This window comes from Lampris incognitus, chromosome 11, assembly GCF_029633865.1.
Source record: "Lampris incognitus isolate fLamInc1 chromosome 11, fLamInc1.hap2, whole genome shotgun sequence".
In the NCBI taxonomy this organism is placed as follows: Eukaryota; Metazoa; Chordata; class Actinopteri; order Lampriformes; family Lampridae; genus Lampris; species Lampris incognitus.
Window position 1 is genome coordinate 9,826,936 of NC_079221.1, and position 20,387 is coordinate 9,847,322.

The window sequence follows — 20,387 nt, forward strand, 5'->3', positions numbered from 1 at the left end:
TGGCTCTGAGTGGCAGCGTTGGTGCAGAGGCTGCACTGAAATTTGGGCTCCGGGGCGCGTTAAAAATAGACCGGAATGTTCCGCTGATTGTCGGATATATAATAAATGTAGATGTGTAATAAGCATCCAACAGAGATAGACGTGATTTAAGACTGGCGCGAGTCATCGGCAACCCGTTTGCAACGCGGCCCGATGCTGCCACCTTGTGGTGTCATATGAGTACTACATCTGAAATGTTGCGAGGGACAAATTGTGCAAATTTTTTTTATATACAAATCATTTTTATTGCATTAAACAGTATGGGACTGGGAGGAGACACAAGTATGACAAAGTGTTTTCTCAACGTGTTAATGTCGATTATGGTTGAGACAAAAACCAAGAACGTTTCGACTTCATTCTCCAGTGAGCTCGAGTCTTATCTCTTTGGCAAATGCTGCTAAGACTGTATGGATGTCACAGAGCTTCTCTTCTCAGTTCAACACAACAAACGCACACAAACAGGCTGAGGTCATTGTAGAAAAAAAAAAAAAAAACAAAACCCACCAGGATCTCTCAAAATCCTTCAACAAACTCTGAAAGGCAAAGACAAGTCATCGTGTTTTGAGGTTCAAGAGGCTTTCGTCCACTTGGTACACGGCAAAATGAGACAGAGGAAGGGTTCTTCCAACAAACTCGTGGGGCAGAAACCAAACAAGGGCCAACGTCAAAGCGCATCAATCAACCTACAAAGGCACTTACATACAAAGCTTGCCTCGCCTCTTTGTGTGTCCCTGGGATGGAGCTGTCACACATACCTTGATCAACAAGACACTTTGGCACTGAATGTACAAGGGTGAGGAAATTGTTAAGCATTTCGGTGCAATAGCAAGTACAGGCTATGCGTAAATATATATACACGTGCAACTGCGATCAAGCACACAACGATTTACCTCTCATGCCATTAAAAAAAAAAGTAATTTGGGGCTGCACACAACTGATTCACACAATGCTCTAATGGAGTGCCTCTGAGTGCAGGGTTTGATAAATGACATGTTTGTGTGTGGTTGTGTTTTACTTTTGTTTTATTTCTCCAACTTCAGGGGTGCGCCTACAACATCTCATATGCATACGCGGCAACACACACCAGTAAGAAAACAGCTCACATGAATGCAAACAATCACACTAGGAACCACTCGCTCATGTGTGTACACACACACACACACACACACACACACACACACACACACGCACACACACACACACACACGCACGCACACACACACCTGCCAGTGCTGTTTCAGTGCTGTTCTGCAGAGTAATGAGGCACTGGTTGCTAAACATCATACTGCTTCATTGTTTATGGATTTCTGGCATCTCAAATCCAACTTCTGTTCAACATATTTTCATAACTCTTATAAATTAAACAAATGGACTTAATATCACACGGAGTAATGCAATAATTACCTGCAGAGAGTATGGTGACGTTTGTTAGATAGGAAGAACAATAAAAACAGCTTATTTACAACAGAGCCATTGTTATGCTTGCATGCTGGCAATGCATAAAGGTTCATCAAATGACAAGCGCCGGTAACCAGTGGTAACTCCCATCCTTTATATTAGTAAGTCTACGTGTTAACAAAAAGATAAAAGATGCGAAAATCCATAATAATATCTAGTATTACCTTGAATGACACGGTACTGATGGGGGGGGGGTGAAGTGATACCAAAGAGGACTAAGGCATAGATAAGATTCAATAGCACCTGACATAACACAGTTAACACTATCAAAATGGACACCAGTTTACTCATTGGGAAGGGGGGGGGGGTTGTAGTCAGTGCAGCAGTAAACTGAGTGCCATTTATTACAGAGAGGTTGTGACGTAAAGAAGTGTTCTGCATCGCGCAAAAGGGGACCGCTTGATCTCATGGCTTTGGTCTCTGACTTGTATGTGTGTGTGTGTGTGTGTGTTCCGGTCTGCAATCGCTGGATCTTTGGTTATTCTGCTAACTCAGGTTCTCTGTCTTTCTCCACTCACACATCCAGGGAAATAGCACCATCCTTTGTTTAAAACAGGAAGTAAAGCCACACGGCGGTCGCTGGAGTCGGGAGGGGAGACAGGGTGTTGGACAGGCTAGTAAGTTGGGCTCCGCGGGGGTTTATGTCCTCTTCATGCACACCTGACAGCGGCTTATGTGTGTTCGCAGGTTTCCCGCCTTTAGCGTGGTGGGGACGGGTTTCCTGCAGGGACACAGTAAGAAGCAGCATGAGATCTCCACGCTGATGGGACACAACCAAATCAATCAAGGGTTCTGGACTCAGTACCGAATCCATAGAAGAAACTATAACAGGACAAGGAATCCACACACTTCTTAAAAAGGGGCAAAATGAGGCGGGAAAATCTTTTCAAGTGATTTATTAATCCTTGCACGGCCTGCCAAATGTAGAAAAAAGTGCAGAAAGCAGCAGACAAATGTCTCGATGTTACGTTTTCATCGGTGTCTTATGAGTACCAATCATGAAGATGTAACACAAAGACGTTTTTCCTTGTCCTATTGAAGTTTCTACTGAACCGAATTTGTGCAACTGCTGCCGGTCTTCATTAAAGGACTCAAGCTAAGCGCTTGGAGTTTTCAGATTCATGTAAGAGACAACCTTTATTCCTATATTCTGTATATGAAGTATCATGTATGCATCATACTCATATAAGTTACATACTATATATGAATTTGACCCATTTCTTAGTGCCAGTCTAAAGCCTGGATAAATGGGTAGGGTTGCATCAGGAAGGGTGTTCCGGCATAAAATCTTTGCCAAATCAATCAGATTTTCAAAGATGGAATACATAAGTGTGAATGAGAAGGAGGATAGTGGAATGGTGGGGATGCAAGGAGTGGAGGTGACGAAGGTGGATGAGTTTAAATACTTGGGGTCAACTGTACAAAGTAAGGGGGAGTGCAGAAGAGAGGTGAAGAAGAGAGTGCAGGCAGGGTGGAGTGGGTGGAGAAGAGTGTCACGAGTGAAAGGGAAGGTTTACAAGATGGTTGTGAGACCAGTTGTGTTATATGGTTTGGAGACAGTGGCACTGACAAAAAGACAGGAGGTGGAGCTGGAGGTGGCAGAGTTGAAGATGCTAAGATTTTCATTGGGAGTGATGAAGGACAGGATTAGGAACGATTATATTAGAGGGACCGCTCAGGTTGGATGGTTTGGAGACAAAGCAAGAGAGGCAAGATTGAGATGGTTTGGACATGTGTGGAGGAGAGATGCTGGGTATATTGGGAGAAGGATGCTGAATATGGAGCTGCCAGGGAAGAGGAAAAGAGGAAGGCCAAAGAGGAGGTTTATGGATGTGGTGAGGGAGGACATGCAGGTGGCTGGTGTGACAGAGGAAGATGCAGAGGACGGGAAGAGATGGAAACGGATGTTCCGACCCCTAATGGGTGCAGCCGAAAGTAGTAGTAGTAGCAGTAGTTAGTATTAGTAGAATGCAGTGATGGAAGCAAACAGTAAAGAAACAAGGAGGGACTCAACTGTTGTCAGTTAATAGAAAGAAACCTGAATTAGTAAAGTAATGGATGCATGTGTGCTAGTGTGTGTGTCTGTGTGCGAGTATGTTTGCATGTGTATATGCTTGCACGTGTGTTTCTTACGTAAACATCTCATTGTCTTCGATAGTGGCCAGCCAGAAGCTGTAGGAGTTGGCGTAGTAGTTGCAGGTTCCACGGCCGTGGCACTCAATGAAGGGAGCGCTACGGAACTCCTCCAGGCAGGAACCAGGAGACGCCAGGGCCTGGCCTGAGCCCTCAGCACCGGCGCTGGTGTGCTACTCACGCGCACACACACGCACACACACACACACACACACACACACACGCACACACACACACACACACACACACACACACACACACACACACACTCATTATGTATTTTCCCAGTGTGCAGGGAGATACAGTACTGTAAGGCTACATTTAGGCTACTAGGTTCCAGTATTATAATACAGAACAATAATGAGTTAATCATTACAAGTTCGGAAGTAAGGTGGCCAGCATCCTTCATCTTAGGAACTTAAACATCAGATAAACCTTTATAATATGTTGGGCAAATAGTCTGTACATTATAAAAAAAAAAGCTTGTATGTATTCTATGAATCAACACAATGCTTCAATACTGTCCGTGTTACAATGAAGAGCTAAATGTGTGCTAGTGTAAATGTGTTTTTAAAGGAATAGGTCAGAATTCCCCCCCCCCCCCATTTCTTCCCAATTGTACTTGGCCAATTACCCCATTCTTCTGAGCCGTCCCGGTTGCTGATCCGGGGAGGGCTGCAGACTACCACGTCTCCTCCGATACATGTGGAGTCGCCAGCCGCTTCCTTTCACCTGACTATGAGGAGTTTTGCCAGGGGGATGTAGCACGTGGGAGGATCACGCTATTTCCCCCAGACCCCCCATCCCCCGAACAGGTGTCCTGACCAACCAGAGTAGGCGCAAGTGCAGCGACCAGGACACATACCCACATCTGGCTTCCCACCTGCAGACATGGCCATTTGTTTCTGTAGGGACGCCCGACCAAGCCGGAGGTAACACGGGGATTCGAACTGGCGAGCCCCGTGTCGGTAGGCAACGGAATAGACCGCTATGCTACCCAGACACCCAGAATTTCTGAAGCCTATCTCTATTCTATACTTACTGCTCATGGAGTGCTTAGGTAGGTTTCATTCTCACAGTCATCCATCCCTTTCTTCATACTGGACACATACATCCTGCTTGCCACCGGAGGGACTCCTCAGTTACATATTATGCTCATATATGTAAGCTTTGCAGCATAATGTAAATTCTTTAAGTTCAGAGTCCAACAATTTTCTCTCTTTAGCTAATGTCACTAGCTTTCGCTAACGTGTGATAATTACCTACAAGAGGTCACCAGCAGTCACTCCTGCAAACACCAAGAGGGAATTTAGCAGTACATTTTCAAAATGACCCCTCGAACTTGCCATGATAGACTGCTGGAGCATCATGTTTTGTTTTTTTTGTGTGTTTTTTTTGTACTGAACAAGCATTGTGGATTCATCCTCCATTAACTGCATTGAACTGCCGACGGCAAGAAAGAGCTAGTATGTCCAGTATGAAGAGAAGGATGGACGACTGTGGAAATGAAATCTACCCATGTACCACATGAGTATAAAATAAGGATAGACTTAAAAATTCAAAATTATTCCTTTAACATGGTGACTGTTCTGTTTTGTTTTTTTCTCTTACCATGACAAAGGAGTAGCCAATCCACAGAGAGTCCCAGCCGTGGGGGCACGGTGGGATCATGATGGTCTGACTGTGAACTGCGATCACCATGGCGGGGGCTTCACACACGGCACACCTGTGCATGTACATGTAAGTATGAGTATAAGTGCACACACACACACACACACACACACACACACACACACACACACACACACACACACACACACACACACACAGTCAGATCCTCAGTTTCCGGGAATGTCGACTTACCTGCTGATGAAAGGTCTGATGCTTTGGCCGGTGACCGGTGCCATGCTCATGGGCATGGGTTCGGGGGAGGTGAGCCAGTAGGAATAGTCGTTTCGAGAGGCGAAGTTGCAGACGTTGTTGATGTTGCAGAACAGGAAAGGCATCGGGCTGAACTTCCTCAGACAGCTCCCCGCCGTACCTGTACCACGACGGGAACCAAGAGATGAAGAACTCCCCCCGCCAATCATATTCACTACCCTCACACTCATCATTCCTCTTTTTCTTTCTTTCTGCCTGTCTCTTTTCTTTATTTGTCTTTCTTTATAAATACATACGTGCATACACAAGGAAATCTTCATTTTAATATTAATCTTATGCCTGTCTCTTATTTCTGTCTCTTTCTTTTTCTTTCAATCTTTTTTCAGTCTTTCTTTCCATCTCTCCTTTCTTTCCTTCTTTCTCTTTCTTTCTTTCTGTATCTTTTTTGTTTCTTTGTCTGTTTCTCTCTCTCATTATTTCTGTATCGTTCTCTCTCTTTTCTCTCTTTCCTTCCTTCCAGGTCTTCCTCTCTCTCACCGAGGTCCTGTCCATGGGAGCGCTCGTTGCCCTGGACGTATAGTAAGGAGTATCCGTCGTAGATGAGTGTCGTTCCCTCGGGACACAGCGGAACATCCACCGTCTGGCTGTGCCGGGTCACCAGGAAGCCGTGGTCCATGGAGGACGGGCCGGGTGGCCCCACCTGACCTGGAACACCGTCGGGTCCGGGCGGGCCTGGGTGTCCTCTGGGTCCTACAGCAAAACAGTTGGTTCACAATGAGCACATTTACATACAACCCAGAAATCTGATGATTGAGAGTTGTCAGTTTATATTTCGAGTCTCGCATAAGCGTGGCTCTGATAACTCCAATAGTGTTGTCGTACTCGAGTCCAGGACTCGGACTCGAGCCCGACTCGAGTCCTGATTTTCAGACTCGGACTCGAACACTGGGGACTCAAGACTCGACTTGAGGTTTAGTGACTCGACTACAACACTGGTGTGTGTGTGTGTGTGTGTGTGTGTGTGTGTGTGTGTGTGTGTGTGCACGTGCTTGTGAGTACATTTGTTTGGCTATTGCGTCACAAAGTAAATAAACTTCCTTTGAAGTGGTGACAGCTGTGTCATTTTGTTTCATGTCGACCTTTTTTATTTGTATATGTCAGCTTTTTTACGGTGCCAGAGTGGAGCACTGGAGCCCATCTTGGAACTTGACTCAGACTCAACCATGATGACTCGGACTCAGGTAATTGGGACTTGACTCGGACTTGGACTTTTCTTTGGGGACTCAGACTCAGGCTCGAACACTGGGGACTCGAGACTTGACTCGGACCCGAGGTTTAGTGACTCGACTACAACACTGAACTCCAATAACTGTGTAGCTGTGTCTACATGGTTCTTTGCATAATGGGTGTATGCTCAATGGGGCTGATACACGAACTGCTTCCCTCCATCTCTCCGCCCTTCAGCCTGTGCAATTTCTATCACTTTAATCTATACGCCATTCGTTCATTCATTCATTATCCAAACCGCTTATCCTTACTCAGGGTCATGGGATGCTGGAGCCTATTCCAGCAGTCATTGGGCAGCAGGCGGGGAGACACCCTGGACAGACCACCAGTCCATCACAGGGCCCACACACACACACACACACACACACACACAAACACACACACACACACACACACACACACACACACACACACACACACACTCACACCTAGGGACAATTTAGTACGGCTTATTCACCTGACCTACATGTCTTTGGACTGTGGGAGGAAACCGGAGCACCCGGAGGAAATCCACGCAGACACGGGGAGAACATGCAAACTCCACACAGAGGACGACCCGGGTCGACCCCCAAGGTTGGACTACCCCGGGGCTCGAACCTTATTGCTGTGAGGCGGCCGCGTAATCACTGCGCCACCGTGACACCCATCTATATGCCATTCTATTCAAAATTAGCTGATAAGGTCATTCATTTTAGCAATTCACAACAACTGAAAGCTGAAAATTTAATCTTCGTCAGAGTACTGAGGCTCTGTTTGTACCCTGGCAGCCATGTTTGTTGTTATCCCCGATCTGCAACGTCCCCTTGACGTGCCAGTTCAACAACCGAGAGAGATCGGAGTAAAACATTCACATGTGTCAAAAGACTGAAAGACTTGGGGGGAAATTCAAGGTTCTTAAATAGGTTTTAAATACACTAATTAAGACCTTAACCTGACTTTGGATATCAGAGAAAGGTGTCACATGACCATTTCAAAAATCACAGTAATTAGCATTGTCAGGGTAAAATCATTCTAATCTGTACTAATCTGAACGTAAATAAATCCAATATCTATAATGGACAGCAAAAGAAATTTATCCCTTTTTCCCTGCTCCTTTCATCTCCAAACCGGATATTTATCCGGGGGAAGTAGAAAGACCACCTGGCTGGAACCCCAAACCAGTCAAACACATTGAGTAAATGGACTCTGACCTGATGGTCCAGTCAGACCACGTTCTCCTTTGGCACCAGATTGACCATTGTATCCAGGATGGCCATCTTCACCTTTTGGCCCAGTGAGACCAATCACACCTGACAGAGCAAAAGGTAAAGTGGTTGAACGATACCATGAATGGGTGGAGAAAGATGGGCGTGCTATAGAGTTCTGCTGGGTATACTGGGCTTCATCCAGCAAAATGACACTGAAGATTCTCCCCCTGTTTTTAAGCTAGGTGTTACCTTGCTGTCCTTTTAGTCCAGGGAACCCCGATGGTCCTTGTGGTCCCGGCTGGCCCTGTGGCCCTGGGAACCCAATGTCTCCTTTGATGAAGGTGTGGGGTCCGGGTTCGCCGGGGGGGCCATCATTACCTGCAACATAACTTTGCATTAGAACCTCAGCAAGACATAGTACTGTTGTGTGAAATCAGCAATGATCCCATTGTGTGAAAAAGTGACCAATTTTTTACCTTTCTCTCCTGAGAATCCTCTGTCTCCAACTTCTCCCTTGAATCCGATGGTCCCAATTTCACCCTTTACACCTGGAGGTGATCATAGTTTCTTTATTTTTTGTCGGTTCTCTGTATCAAAATAAACATCGCACACACACACACACACACACGCACATTATAAAGTACACCACTCACCTGGGAAACCAGGTACACCCTGTAATCCCATCTCTCCCTTTAGTCCATCAACTCCTGGAAGACCAGTTTGTCCCTGTAGTGCATATCACACACACACATACACATACACACACACACACACACAAAGATGAGAACAGATTTTGAACCAAGTTCCATGAAGTCCAGAAGTCCAGCAGGGCATGGAAGTATGGTCAAGACACAATCAACCAGCCGAGTCTCAGTAACCTACAGGAAATCCAGGAGATCCATGGTCTCCCTTCAGTCCCGACTCGCCCTGAACGCCAGTGGGACCCTGAATTCCTTTCTCTCCCTTTAGGCCCTCCCGGCCCGGCACACCAGGAGGTCCTGGAACTCCTGTGACTCCTGCAAGAGAGAGGAGGAGAAAGACAACGTGAGGAGATCTTTTCCAGTGAATCGTATGGTGTGTAGACTATTTTTATGTCTTCACAAAGGTGAGGTTGTCATTTGGCGCTTACAGAACTAATATACTATATCTCCTCTTGATTAAGGCTTTGGGGCTAAATGACACCAGTCACATAAGGAAAAGCACAATTTACATTTGAATAAGACTACATCTTCAAGTGCTAAGAGCCTTTGTCGATTGGTCAACCACCGTGCTATGTTAGATAGCGATAAATAATCCTATATATGCCTACTAATACTACTACCACTACGTTTGGCTGCTCCCATTAGGGGTCGCCACAGCGGATCATCTGTTTCCATCTCTTCCTGTCCTCCGCATCGTCCTCTGTCACACCAGCCACCTGCATCGCCTCTCTCACCACATCCATAAACCTCCTCTTCGGCCTTCCTCTTTTCCTCTTCCCTGGCAGCTCCATATTCAGCATCCTTCTCCCAATATACCCAGCATCTCTCCTCCACACATGTCCAAACCATCTCAATCTTGCCTCGCTTGCTTTGTCTCCAAACCGTCCAACCTGAGCTGTCCCTCAAATATACTCGTTCCTAATCCTGTCCTTTGTCACTCGTAATGAAAATCTTAGCATCTTCAACTCTGCCAACTCCAGCTCCGCCTCCTGTCTTTTCATCAGTGCCACCGTTTCCAAACCATATAACATAGCCGGTCTCACAACCATCTTGTAAACCTTCTCTTTAACTCTTGCTGGTACCCTTCTGTTGTAAATCACTCCTGACACTCTTCTCCACCCACTCCACCCTGCCTGCACCCTCTTCTTCACCTCTCTTCCACATTCTCCGTAACCTTATATATGCCATGTGTGGAAAAAAAATATTTATATAATTGTCTTTGTCTAGGACATCTGATTTCATGACACAAAGCTCTCTTGTAGTGCTAAACATCCATCCATCCATTATCTAAACCACTTATCCTGCTCTCAGGGTCACAGGGATGCTGGAGCCTATCCCAGCAGTCATTGGGTGGCAGGTGGGGAGACACCCTGAACAGGCCGCCAGTCCATCACAGGGCCGACATACACATTCACACCTAGGGACAATTTAGTACGGCTAATTCACCTGACCTACATGTCTTTGGACTGTGGGAGGAAACCGGGGCACCCGGAGGAAACCCACACAGACAGGGGGAGAACATGCAAACTTCACACAGAGGACGACCCGGGATGACCCCCTAAGGTTGGACTACCCCAGGGTTCAAACCCAGGACCTTCTTGCTGTGAGGCAACCATGCTAACCACTACGCCATCTAGTACTAAGCATATTGTAAATAATTGTGGCAGTAGTGTACGCATCTGACGACAAGCATGCTAGTAGATTCACTTTGTTGTATACAGTAGGTGTCTCCAACAAGCACACACACACACACACACACATATATATATATATATATATAGTATATTTCCACTAAACAGAACCCTATTTTTTAAGGCCTCTACTCCCCTTTAATAATAGCACACATAAAACAAAAATTGATCACTGTTGACAATGTCGGTTTGTGTAGTTAGCGTTCTGATTGTTGATGTTAATTTAAATGAATAATTGCATTTCAACACTGTTTCCATTGCCCAGTTGTGCACAGCTGAGGTATACCTGCTTCTCCAGGTAGTCCTGGCTCTCCTCTGTCTCCTTTAGGGCCCTCTACAGAGATTCCTGGGATTCCCCTCTCTCCTGGCTCACCATGGACCCCCTGAAGTCCTGGAAGCCCCTTATCACCTTTGGTTCCGGGGATACCTGGATGGCCAGGCATGCCAGGGACACCAGGACTGCCTTTGTCCCCTGAAAAGGAGCAGGAAAGAGTCAAACCAGGAAATGTGAAACTATGATTCAGTGTGATGGCCCCATTTCATCTGGGAATCTTAAAATCACAAGCATCTGTCACACACACAACGTAATCTGTATATCTTCCTGCAAATTTCCATATCAGGGTCATATATGAACTTACTGGCTCAAAACCAAGTAAAATTTCCAGAAATGTTCCAGACCAATGACCTTTACACACAAGCTGTAAGATTAAGCGACAGTTCAAGCATGCAAAGGGTTATACCATTATACCAGTCTTATGTCAGACACTTTTACAGGAGCGACTGAACCAATCACAAGTAATGCACCCTTGACATGCTTACAGCAGGTATTTGTCTAGGACGAGAGAGTTATTTGTAAACCAGGAAAAGTCAAAGTATATCTAAAAATGTCTGGAAATTGGACACAGAACTAAGAGAGCTACACTTTCTGTACAGAGGATGAAATCAATGAGCAGCTGTGTGGTACAGTTAGAAATTACAGTAAGAGATGATGCATCCATCCACCCTGAGAGTAGAGATGATGCAGTCTAAGATAAAATAAAGAGCATCCTACACCAGTGAGCAGGATGCTTCATACACGTGTGAACAAATGCTATCTGGAAATTAAGACTGAACGATATATTGTTTCAGGATCAACATCACAATATACACATGAGCAACTGTCACATTTCAAAGGATGCAATGTACGGCAAATTGGGTCCACCAGTCACATTGGAGTAAAACTCTTATTCCTGTACTGAAAACAACATCTAGCAAGGTTCTTTTTTTTTATTATAAATACTCTTGAGGAAAAATATTCTAGCCAATGACAAATAATGGAATTTAGTCTGATTTAATGATGACTCGGACAACAGCCTTACTTTCCCCTCTAAGTGATAAAAACTTTGCAAAATGGAGCTTTCAAAGTTAAAAGCTGCATATATCTGGTGAGATTATGTAACTCGTTTTTGTTCTTTAATATTGCAACATATATTGCAAAAAGAAAAAATTATTTTGCAATACATATTGTTTGCAATTGCAAACAAAATGCAATTTATGCAAATTAATATGCAAATTGCAATATATATTTTGCAATACATGTTGCACAAAAAAAAAAAAAACAGTGCAGTGTGGATTTAAAAAAAAATATATCCCAAAGCCCTTTCAGAAATCTCACAGATAGCAATTGTATGTGTGAAAGGGGGAAACCCACAGTGGTGCTGGAAAAAAATCCGGTATTGTAACGGTAAGTACGTGTGAAAGATGGAAAAGTTCTCACCTTTGTTGCCAACCACCCCCGGAGTTCCAGGGAAACCCCTGCCAGGTACACCTGCACAGATAGCAGTGCAGATGCAAAGTTAGTTAAAGATTTACATGCAAACAAATGTCCTTTTCAATGGCTTCCATCTCAACAGTATTGAAGACAACAGCTAATCCACAAAGATCCAAATCATGAACTCTTCTGTAGCAGGTCATTTTAACAGTTAACTTTCCTGGTACATATGATATGCATGGCACATAACGTTTTACATATTATGCTTGGCAGCCAAATATGGAAGAAGGCAGGTAGCAACGAGTTTAAAGATAAAGCGAAGCTGTTGTGGCTAGGAAGCAGAATAATCCCGTAGAAGATCTTTTCCAGCAGACACTACAACATCATCTGCTAAAACTCAGGTTAGTGGGGAAGGTGATGACAAAACAGCGCTGGTGACACTGTTTAATTTCAAATGGATCCTTGAGTGGTCAAATGCCAGTGCAATTGCCACCATAGATGTCAGTAAGATTTTAAAAAATACAAATGAATGAACATTTAACACAGAGACAAGCCTTAAATTTCTTCAGGTTAGGAATACGAACATTTTTCCATCCATCAATCCATCTTCCAAGCCGCTTATCCTAACTAAGGTCACGGGACACTGGAGCCTATCCCAGCATTCATTGGGCAGAAGGCAAGGAAACACCCTGGACAGGCTGCCAGTCCATCTCAGGGCAGACACATTCACACCTAGGGACAATTTAGTACGGCCGATTCACCTGACCTACATTTCTTTGGACTGTGGGAGGAAACCGGAGCACCCGGAGGAAACCCACACAGACACGGGGAGAACATGCAAACTCCACACAGAGGACGACCCGGGATGACCCCCAAGGTTGGACAACCCCGGGGTTCGAACCCAGGACCTTCTTGCTATGAGGCAACTCTGCTGACCACTGGGCCACCGTGCCGCCCACTAACATTTATATGACATGCTATTGGGATAATGTAGAATGAAATAATAACACCCGAAGGTCATGAGGTCATCGATAACACAACACAAGTGGGTATCACGGTGGTACACTGGTGTTCTTTAAACACCTCTGGCACTGACCTTGGTCTCCTCTTTCTCCTGCGGAGCCTGGTATGCCGTCCACACCGGGCTCTCCTTTCTCTCCCTGAGGACCAGACTGGCCTTGTAGGCCGGCCTCACCTGGAGGGGTTTAACAGGGTTAGCTGAATGGACATAACGATGTGTTGCAACATGCACCAGTAGGTCAAATCTGTCTGGCATCTGAATACAGTGTCTGTCACCCATCTGTTTATTATTCTGAAAAAATGACGTCACAAGCAGGACTGTCACAAATTATCATTTTGGTTAATCGAGTGAATCGGATAAGAAAAAAAAAGTACTTTTAAGGATTTATTTAGGAGCATCATGGTGATTTATTAATCACATTGGCCTATAATTTACACTCTTGTTCCCCTCAATGGCCACTGTAATGTAATATTTTCCTCTTTTTAGTTCTGGTTTGTGTTCTTAGCTTCGCCCTGTTTTGTTACATCATTTAATATGAGGGGACACCGAGTGCTCTGAAAGTGCCAATAAGATAAAATAATAAATTTTTAGGCAGTATGCTTTCTGCTGAGATGCTGCAGCATGGATGTGCAATGCCTCCCAAGCAACAAACAACATTTTTTTTGTGTTTTAGTTAAAAATGCTCCAAAAATTTGGGGACTATCTCCTGTTTTTTGGTGTACGCCTCTTGTTTTTGTTCATTATTGCTTTCCTCCATTATCTCCACTTGAATAATCCGCTGAGTCGTCGACATACAACAGTATTGACTCTCTGAGTACTTCGCTGCCTTGCCGTCATTCTTCATGCCCAGGTATGTTTAGACATGCATAACGATATAGAACAAAACCTTGAGGATGTACATTTTAACTGAAGAATTTTGTGATCGAGCAGCTCGATTACTCGTGACAGCCCGAGTCACAAGTGTTATCAGAAAGATGTTAAAATCCAATCTGATACATACCAGGCCGACCTTCTTGACCTCGTTCTCCAGTTGACCCAGGAAAACCTGGAACCCCCTTCTCACCTGGTCTACCTGGCTGACCTGCTCCCCCCCCACACACACACACACACACACACACACACACACACACACCAGATTAGTTTGCAAAGGTAATTAAAAAACAATAATAATAAAAGCACATACATGCGGTGACATTTTGGTTGTGCTTATGGGCTGACAGGGAGAGGAAAACAGTATGCGGTGAACCCTGACCTGAATAACCAATGTCTCCTTTCTCGCCCTTTACTCCTGGCGATCCTGGCATGCCGTGTACACCAATGACCCCCTTCTGACCCTTTTCCCCTGTGATCCCTGGGAATCCTGGCTGGCCTATATCACCCTATAGAGACAAAAAGAGAGGAAGAATAAGACAAAGAGAGAGAGAGAGAGAGAGAGAGAGAGAGAGAGCAAGGGGGGGAAAAGGAAAAGAGAGTATTGAATGAGTGAAAAGTTGATATTGATTATTAATGAGAGGAAAATAAAGATAGGAATAGAATAGAATAGAATAGAATAGAATTTTATGGTCCAGCCAAGGCTGGAAATTTGTTTTTGGTTTCCCTCCAGACACAGTACAATTAAAACCATCAAGAACAAACACACATCAGTCAGTGCAACAGTTCAGTTGGTTGACTGTTGTTGGAACACAGGATCGCTTATAAAGACTCTGAAAGAAGACAGAACAGCTAAAAAGATGGTGAAAACACAGAGAAAGATACGTGTATGAGTAAACAAGCAACCCAGGCTGCCCACACGCATTAGGAAGCGGGGTGCAAGGGGTGGAAACCGTTGTCGCATTCGGGCGAGAGGAACAAAACCTCTTCTCCCAACAATGATCTTATCCAACGTGAGATCTCTGAGAAATAACAGTGATGAACTTCATGCTTCCGTACAAGATCTGCACGAGTACAGAGACGATTGCCTTTTCTGCTTTTCCAAGACATGGTTGAACCCCTCAATCAATCATGACACTCTTGCATTACCGGGGTTTGGGACACCGATACGCCAGGACAGAGACCAACAGCCCACAGGCACGACGACTGGAGGGGTTGTGTGTTTATAGAGAAACAGCAAATGGTGCAAAAACTATACGTTGAGATACACCAAAAATACACCTAACACAGAACTCCTTTCGGTTTCACTGAGGTCTACATATTTGCCATATTTGAACAGATTTTTGTCACCCTGGTTTATATCCCCCCAGAAGCAAACTATAAGGGGACCACAGAGACTATTCACCAACACATTCAGGATCTGGACAATATAATAATAATGATAATAATAATCAGTTACCCCCTTCACATTGAAGTGGGTAACTCACTTCAACCACTACCAATGTGTAGCACCCACCTGGGTGATGCACGGCAGCCATTTTGCACCAGAACGCTCACCACACATCAGCTTGAGGTGGAGAGGGAGGACTCATTGAGCCAATTACATGGGGAGATGGTTAGGTGGCCAGATGGAGAGAGCTAGGTTGGTGAATTTTGCCAGGACACCGGGGGGACCCCCTTCTCTTTGCCATAAGTGCCATGGGATCTTTAATGACCACAGTGAGTCAGGGCCTCGGTTTAACGTCTCAGCCGAAGGACGGCATCTCCTACAGCACGGTGTCCCCATCACTGCACTAGGGCATTGGGATTTTGGTATTTGTTGTTTTTATTAGGACCAACCAAGCAGAGGAGGCGCTAGTGCAGCGACCAGGACACATACCCACATCCGGCTTCCCATACGCAGATACGGCCAATTGTGTCTGTAGGGATGCCCGACCAAGCCGGAGGTAACACGGGGGTTCGATCCGGCGATCCCCGTGTTGGTAGGCAACGGAATAGACCACTACGCTACCCAGACACCCCTGAATATGCACTTTGGCCTTCAGGGCGAAGGTGTAGCATGTCCAGGATGTGGACTAAAAGAGGCATCACATCCTTTGTCCCATGCAGCATTCAGCTCTGATCACATGGTCTGAATTTGGCAGCTTCTGGCTCTTCCTGAACTTGCACTTCATCGAATTCCACAATGATGCTTTTTATGATGTTTTTAAAATGCTGATTCATTATGTTATATCATATGCTGTCATGTATGGTCGTTGATGTTTTTTTTGATATTCTTTTATGCTCTTTGTGCAAAGCAAATTCCCCTGGGGGCAATAAAGGAAGGTTTCATTCATTTATTCATTGTTGTGTCTGGTTGGTTACCTTTTCCCCTGGAGGTCCCGGGATTCCTACACCAGGCTCACCGGGCACTCCCTGATCTCCTTTCAGTCCATCACTGCCTTTCGACCCATGATGACCCGGTGTACCCACTGTTCCTTTAGTACCCTTTGGACCAATTGGGCCTGCATACACAAATGTACACGCGTGCATGCAAACACACACACACACACACACACACACACACAGAATAGAATTTGTCTTTAAATGTTAGCGCTTGTCTGTCTGGTGTTGGTTAGCTTTTATGATCAGTTTCACATCAAACTATGATTCTTTACTGGGACAAAGTGTGTGTTCCTGAAGCAAAACCCACCTGGTATTCCCATCTCTCCCAAACTGCCCTTCTGCCCGGGATACCCCATGATACCGGGCTCTCCAGGGACACCTGGGTCTCCTTTATCACCTGAGGCACAACAAACATTGTACATTGTAAAAATAAAGATAACACTGTTATGAGCAACACGACTGAACTAGCCCTGGTAAAAAGAGGCCTCAAGAGGTTTCAAAAAGTGACCACCCTTAAATGAATGTGTAGAAATATTGAGTTGAAATAATCATGTATCTACACCAAATATACGCTAAAGTATTTATAACGCGGTAAGTGTTTCTCAGGCAACTCACCCGGTTTTCCAGGTGAGCCAGGTTCTCCATCCTTTCCTGGCATCCCAGGGTCTCCTGGTTGTCCAGGATAACCCCTCTGTCCCGAATTCCCAGGGTCACCTGATAGTAAAAGACATAGTTAAAAAACACAGAGTATACACAAACTTTTAAGATATTCAAAACCCTCTGGAGTCTACAGCCATTTTGATCCTTTTTCTATGATTTTTTTTTAATATACTTTATTAACCCCCGTGGGGAAATTACGCTCTGCATCTAACCCATCCTAGCTGTGTAGCTAGGAGCAGTGGGCAGCCACCGTGCAGCACCCTGGGACCAGCTCCAGTTCGTCTTGCCATGCCTCAGTCAGGGGCACAGACACGAGTATTAACCCTAACATGGATGTCTTTTTGAAGGTGGGTGGAAACCAAAGCACCCAAAAGGAAACCCATGCAGACACGGGGAGAACACAAACTCTACACAGAGGACGACCTGGGATGAGCCCCAAGGTTGGACAACCCCGGGGTTTGAACCCAGGACCTTCTTGCTGTGAGGCAGCAGCGCTAACCACTGGGCCATCATGCTGCTCACCATGCCGTTCATTTTGCCTTGACTTACCACATCAATAATGTTTTTACCCCACATGTATATGGTATCATTCCGGATTACAACCAAAGTTGCTATAATCAGGCCTGAGTCAACATGATATGGATTTAAAGCTGATGTGAGGAGGTTTTCATTGGTTATTTATCAGTCCCAATTTAATTCCTCCCCCCCCCCGTTTTTTCCCCTAGTTGTACTTGGTCAATTACCCCACTCTTCCGAGCCGGTTGCTGCTCCACCCCCTCTGCCAGTCTGGGAGACTACCACATGTCTCTTCCGATACATGTGGAGTCACCAGCCACTTCTTTTCACCTGACAGTGAGGAGTTTCGCCAGGGGGGACATAGCGAGGATCACGCTATCCCCTCCATCCTCCTCCTCCTCCCTGAACAGGCGCCCTGACCGACCAGAGGAGGTGCTAGTGCAGCGACCAGGAAACATGCCCAGATCCGGCTTCCCACCTGCAGACACGGCCAATTGTGTCTGTAGGGACGCCCGACCAAGCCGGAGGCAACACGGGGATTCGAACTGGAGATCCCTGTGTTGGAAGGCAATGGAATAGACCGCTACGCTACCCAGACACCCCAGTCCCAATTTAATTTTGATGCCTGTATATGACTGACATGATCAACTGAGACCATGAGAGAGAAGATTAGATATTACTATATCATGATTCCAAATGATTGTCTCCTGGTCAGATTCCCTGTCAAAATCTGATACAATGATTTATGGTACACAGATGGGATACAGTCACAATTAGCACTACGTTGCCTATGTGCGGTTTATGTTGCAAACAGCTGTTTTTCCCAAAACACCATTATATTCCTCATTCATCCCCTCAAATCAAATCCACCAGCTACCGAGAGAGTGAATGGAGAATTAGAATTGCAAAACACTACTGCCAATGCTTGCAAAATCAACAAAAATCCAAAATCGTAGCAGCTTTAATTGAGTAAGCATATTGTAACCATATTGTTCCATACCTCTGTCTCCACTGTCTCCCTTCTCGCCCTTCATATGCTCCATATCCACGTCACTCATGTTCCCTGCAGGGCCCTGCAGACCAGGCTCTCCTCTCTCTCCTTTAGGTCCACTTTCTCCAAAACCACCTCTTGGTCCAGTGAGACCAGGGTCACCTTGGAAGAAATTGGAAAATGGGCACACAATCACCTCTGTCCACTGTCCAAGTTCGCAGACTAGCTGGCTGACTGGCTATCAGACAGACAAACAGACAGACAGACAAGCAGACACATAGTTAGATAAGTTAGTTCTTCTTCTAACCTCTTGGGCCGGGTGAGCCAGGTGTCCCAGGACGGCCGGGGAATCCTTGAAATCCTGGTGTCCCCATGACCCCCATTTCTCCCTTAGGACCTGGAAACACACCACACACACACACACACACACACACACACACACACACACACACACACAGATTATTATGAGTGGCAACTAACCATTATTTGTAGCCTGTAAATTGTCTGCAGGATTAAAAGAAACTCATTTATTTTCATTTTTTGTTGAGATCGTCTGTCCATCTCACCTCGTTCTCCTATCACTCCATCTCTCCCTGCAGGACCCGGTTGCCCAGGAATCCCCCTATAACCCGGTAACCCAGGAGAACCGGTAGTTCCTTTCTCTCCCTGGAGTCCAGGCATGTCTAGACCAGGCAGACCGGGAAAACCCTTTTCTCCCTTTTCACCGGCCCTGCCTGCAAATGCAAACACATTATACACACAACACAGATTCAAATGTGATCAGTGATTACATTTATATACAAAATTCCAATAATATGATAAAGACAATATTCTCAATAAAGCATAACCATGTAAACAGTTTTTTTATTGTCAGAGCTATAGATGTCCATGGCTCTAAAGCTCTGACAACGACTCCAAAGAGGATAAATTCTGAGTCTCATCACCAGCCAGTCAGACTAGCTTGGTCTAGTCAGAAAGGCACGAACTAAGGAAGCCTCTTGGATGAGAGGTGAAACGTCTTTACAGATATATACCAAGTCCAGTTGCACTTGATTCAGCTCCTTTGGAGAAGGGAAACTTGCACTGATTTGAGGGTTTGAGCATTTGGGTTCTACTCACCCTGTGGTCCAGGCTCCCCAACTTGTCCTTGGGGTCCAGGGGCTCCTGCCTGGCCTTGTCCTGGAGGGCCTGGAGGGCCGGTCACTCCAACTTGGCCTGGGAGTCCAGCGTCACCTAGGTGTGAGGATCAAATATAAAAATTTATACCTGCAGGTAAAGCATATCAAAGAATACTTGGCAATAGAGTGACGTAGGGTTTTGTTTTGTTGTTTTTTTGGGGGGGGGGGGTCGTTGGTGTTGTAATTGACCTACCCTTGATTCCCTGAGGCCCTGGTAGTCCTGTGTCTCCCTCTTTCCCGGGGATACCAGCCATTCCAATGTTACCCTTCTCACCGGGGTAGCCGGAAACTCCTGGCAAGCCCTGCGAACCTTTGGGGCCTGGTAAACCTTGGCCTGGTTCACCCTGCAAGTGTTTGAAATATACAATGGTTTACATCTTGCACATACAAAAATATCTTACAACCATTATGCATACTACAAAAAAGGCCATAAGGATAGTATACAATGTAGGACTTCGTGCACACACTAACATGCTGTTTTTACAGACACATGACGATCTGCATCTCAGTGTGGTACAGCAACTGCACCTCAGTAGACCAGAAAGCTCTGCAGCGGATCGTCAAGGCGGCCCGGCATATCACCGGTACCCAGCTTCCGGCCATAAAAGACATTTATCACAAACGCTGCCTTTGAAGGGG

General features: G+C 45.5%; 1 protein-coding gene across 1 annotated transcript in view; it reads right to left on the reverse strand.

The window, feature by feature from the left end:
- Positions 1 to 259: 259 nt before the first annotated feature.
- Positions 260 to 20,387, reverse strand: part of col4a1 (collagen, type IV, alpha 1) — a 73,856-nt gene continuing 53,728 nt past the window's right edge. Inside the window, exons 30-52 of the mRNA XM_056289990.1 lie at positions 19,942 to 20,092; positions 19,690 to 19,803; positions 19,137 to 19,304; positions 18,878 to 18,967; positions 18,580 to 18,732; positions 17,019 to 17,117; positions 16,711 to 16,800; positions 16,383 to 16,522; positions 14,401 to 14,527; positions 14,149 to 14,229; positions 13,224 to 13,322; positions 12,134 to 12,184; positions 10,664 to 10,849; positions 8,868 to 9,001; positions 8,639 to 8,711; positions 8,462 to 8,533; positions 8,235 to 8,363; positions 7,989 to 8,087; positions 6,049 to 6,261; positions 5,494 to 5,671; positions 5,242 to 5,356; positions 3,631 to 3,803; positions 260 to 2,218 (exon numbers count right to left, since the gene is read on the reverse strand). Of these exons, the coding sequence (XP_056145965.1) occupies positions 2,137 to 2,218; positions 3,631 to 3,803; positions 5,242 to 5,356; positions 5,494 to 5,671; positions 6,049 to 6,261; positions 7,989 to 8,087; positions 8,235 to 8,363; positions 8,462 to 8,533; positions 8,639 to 8,711; positions 8,868 to 9,001; positions 10,664 to 10,849; positions 12,134 to 12,184; positions 13,224 to 13,322; positions 14,149 to 14,229; positions 14,401 to 14,527; positions 16,383 to 16,522; positions 16,711 to 16,800; positions 17,019 to 17,117; positions 18,580 to 18,732; positions 18,878 to 18,967; positions 19,137 to 19,304; positions 19,690 to 19,803; positions 19,942 to 20,092 (2,817 nt within the window). The 3' untranslated portion in view covers positions 260 to 2,136. The remainder of the gene's footprint in view (positions 2,219 to 3,630; positions 3,804 to 5,241; positions 5,357 to 5,493; positions 5,672 to 6,048; positions 6,262 to 7,988; positions 8,088 to 8,234; positions 8,364 to 8,461; positions 8,534 to 8,638; positions 8,712 to 8,867; positions 9,002 to 10,663; positions 10,850 to 12,133; positions 12,185 to 13,223; positions 13,323 to 14,148; positions 14,230 to 14,400; positions 14,528 to 16,382; positions 16,523 to 16,710; positions 16,801 to 17,018; positions 17,118 to 18,579; positions 18,733 to 18,877; positions 18,968 to 19,136; positions 19,305 to 19,689; positions 19,804 to 19,941; positions 20,093 to 20,387) is intronic.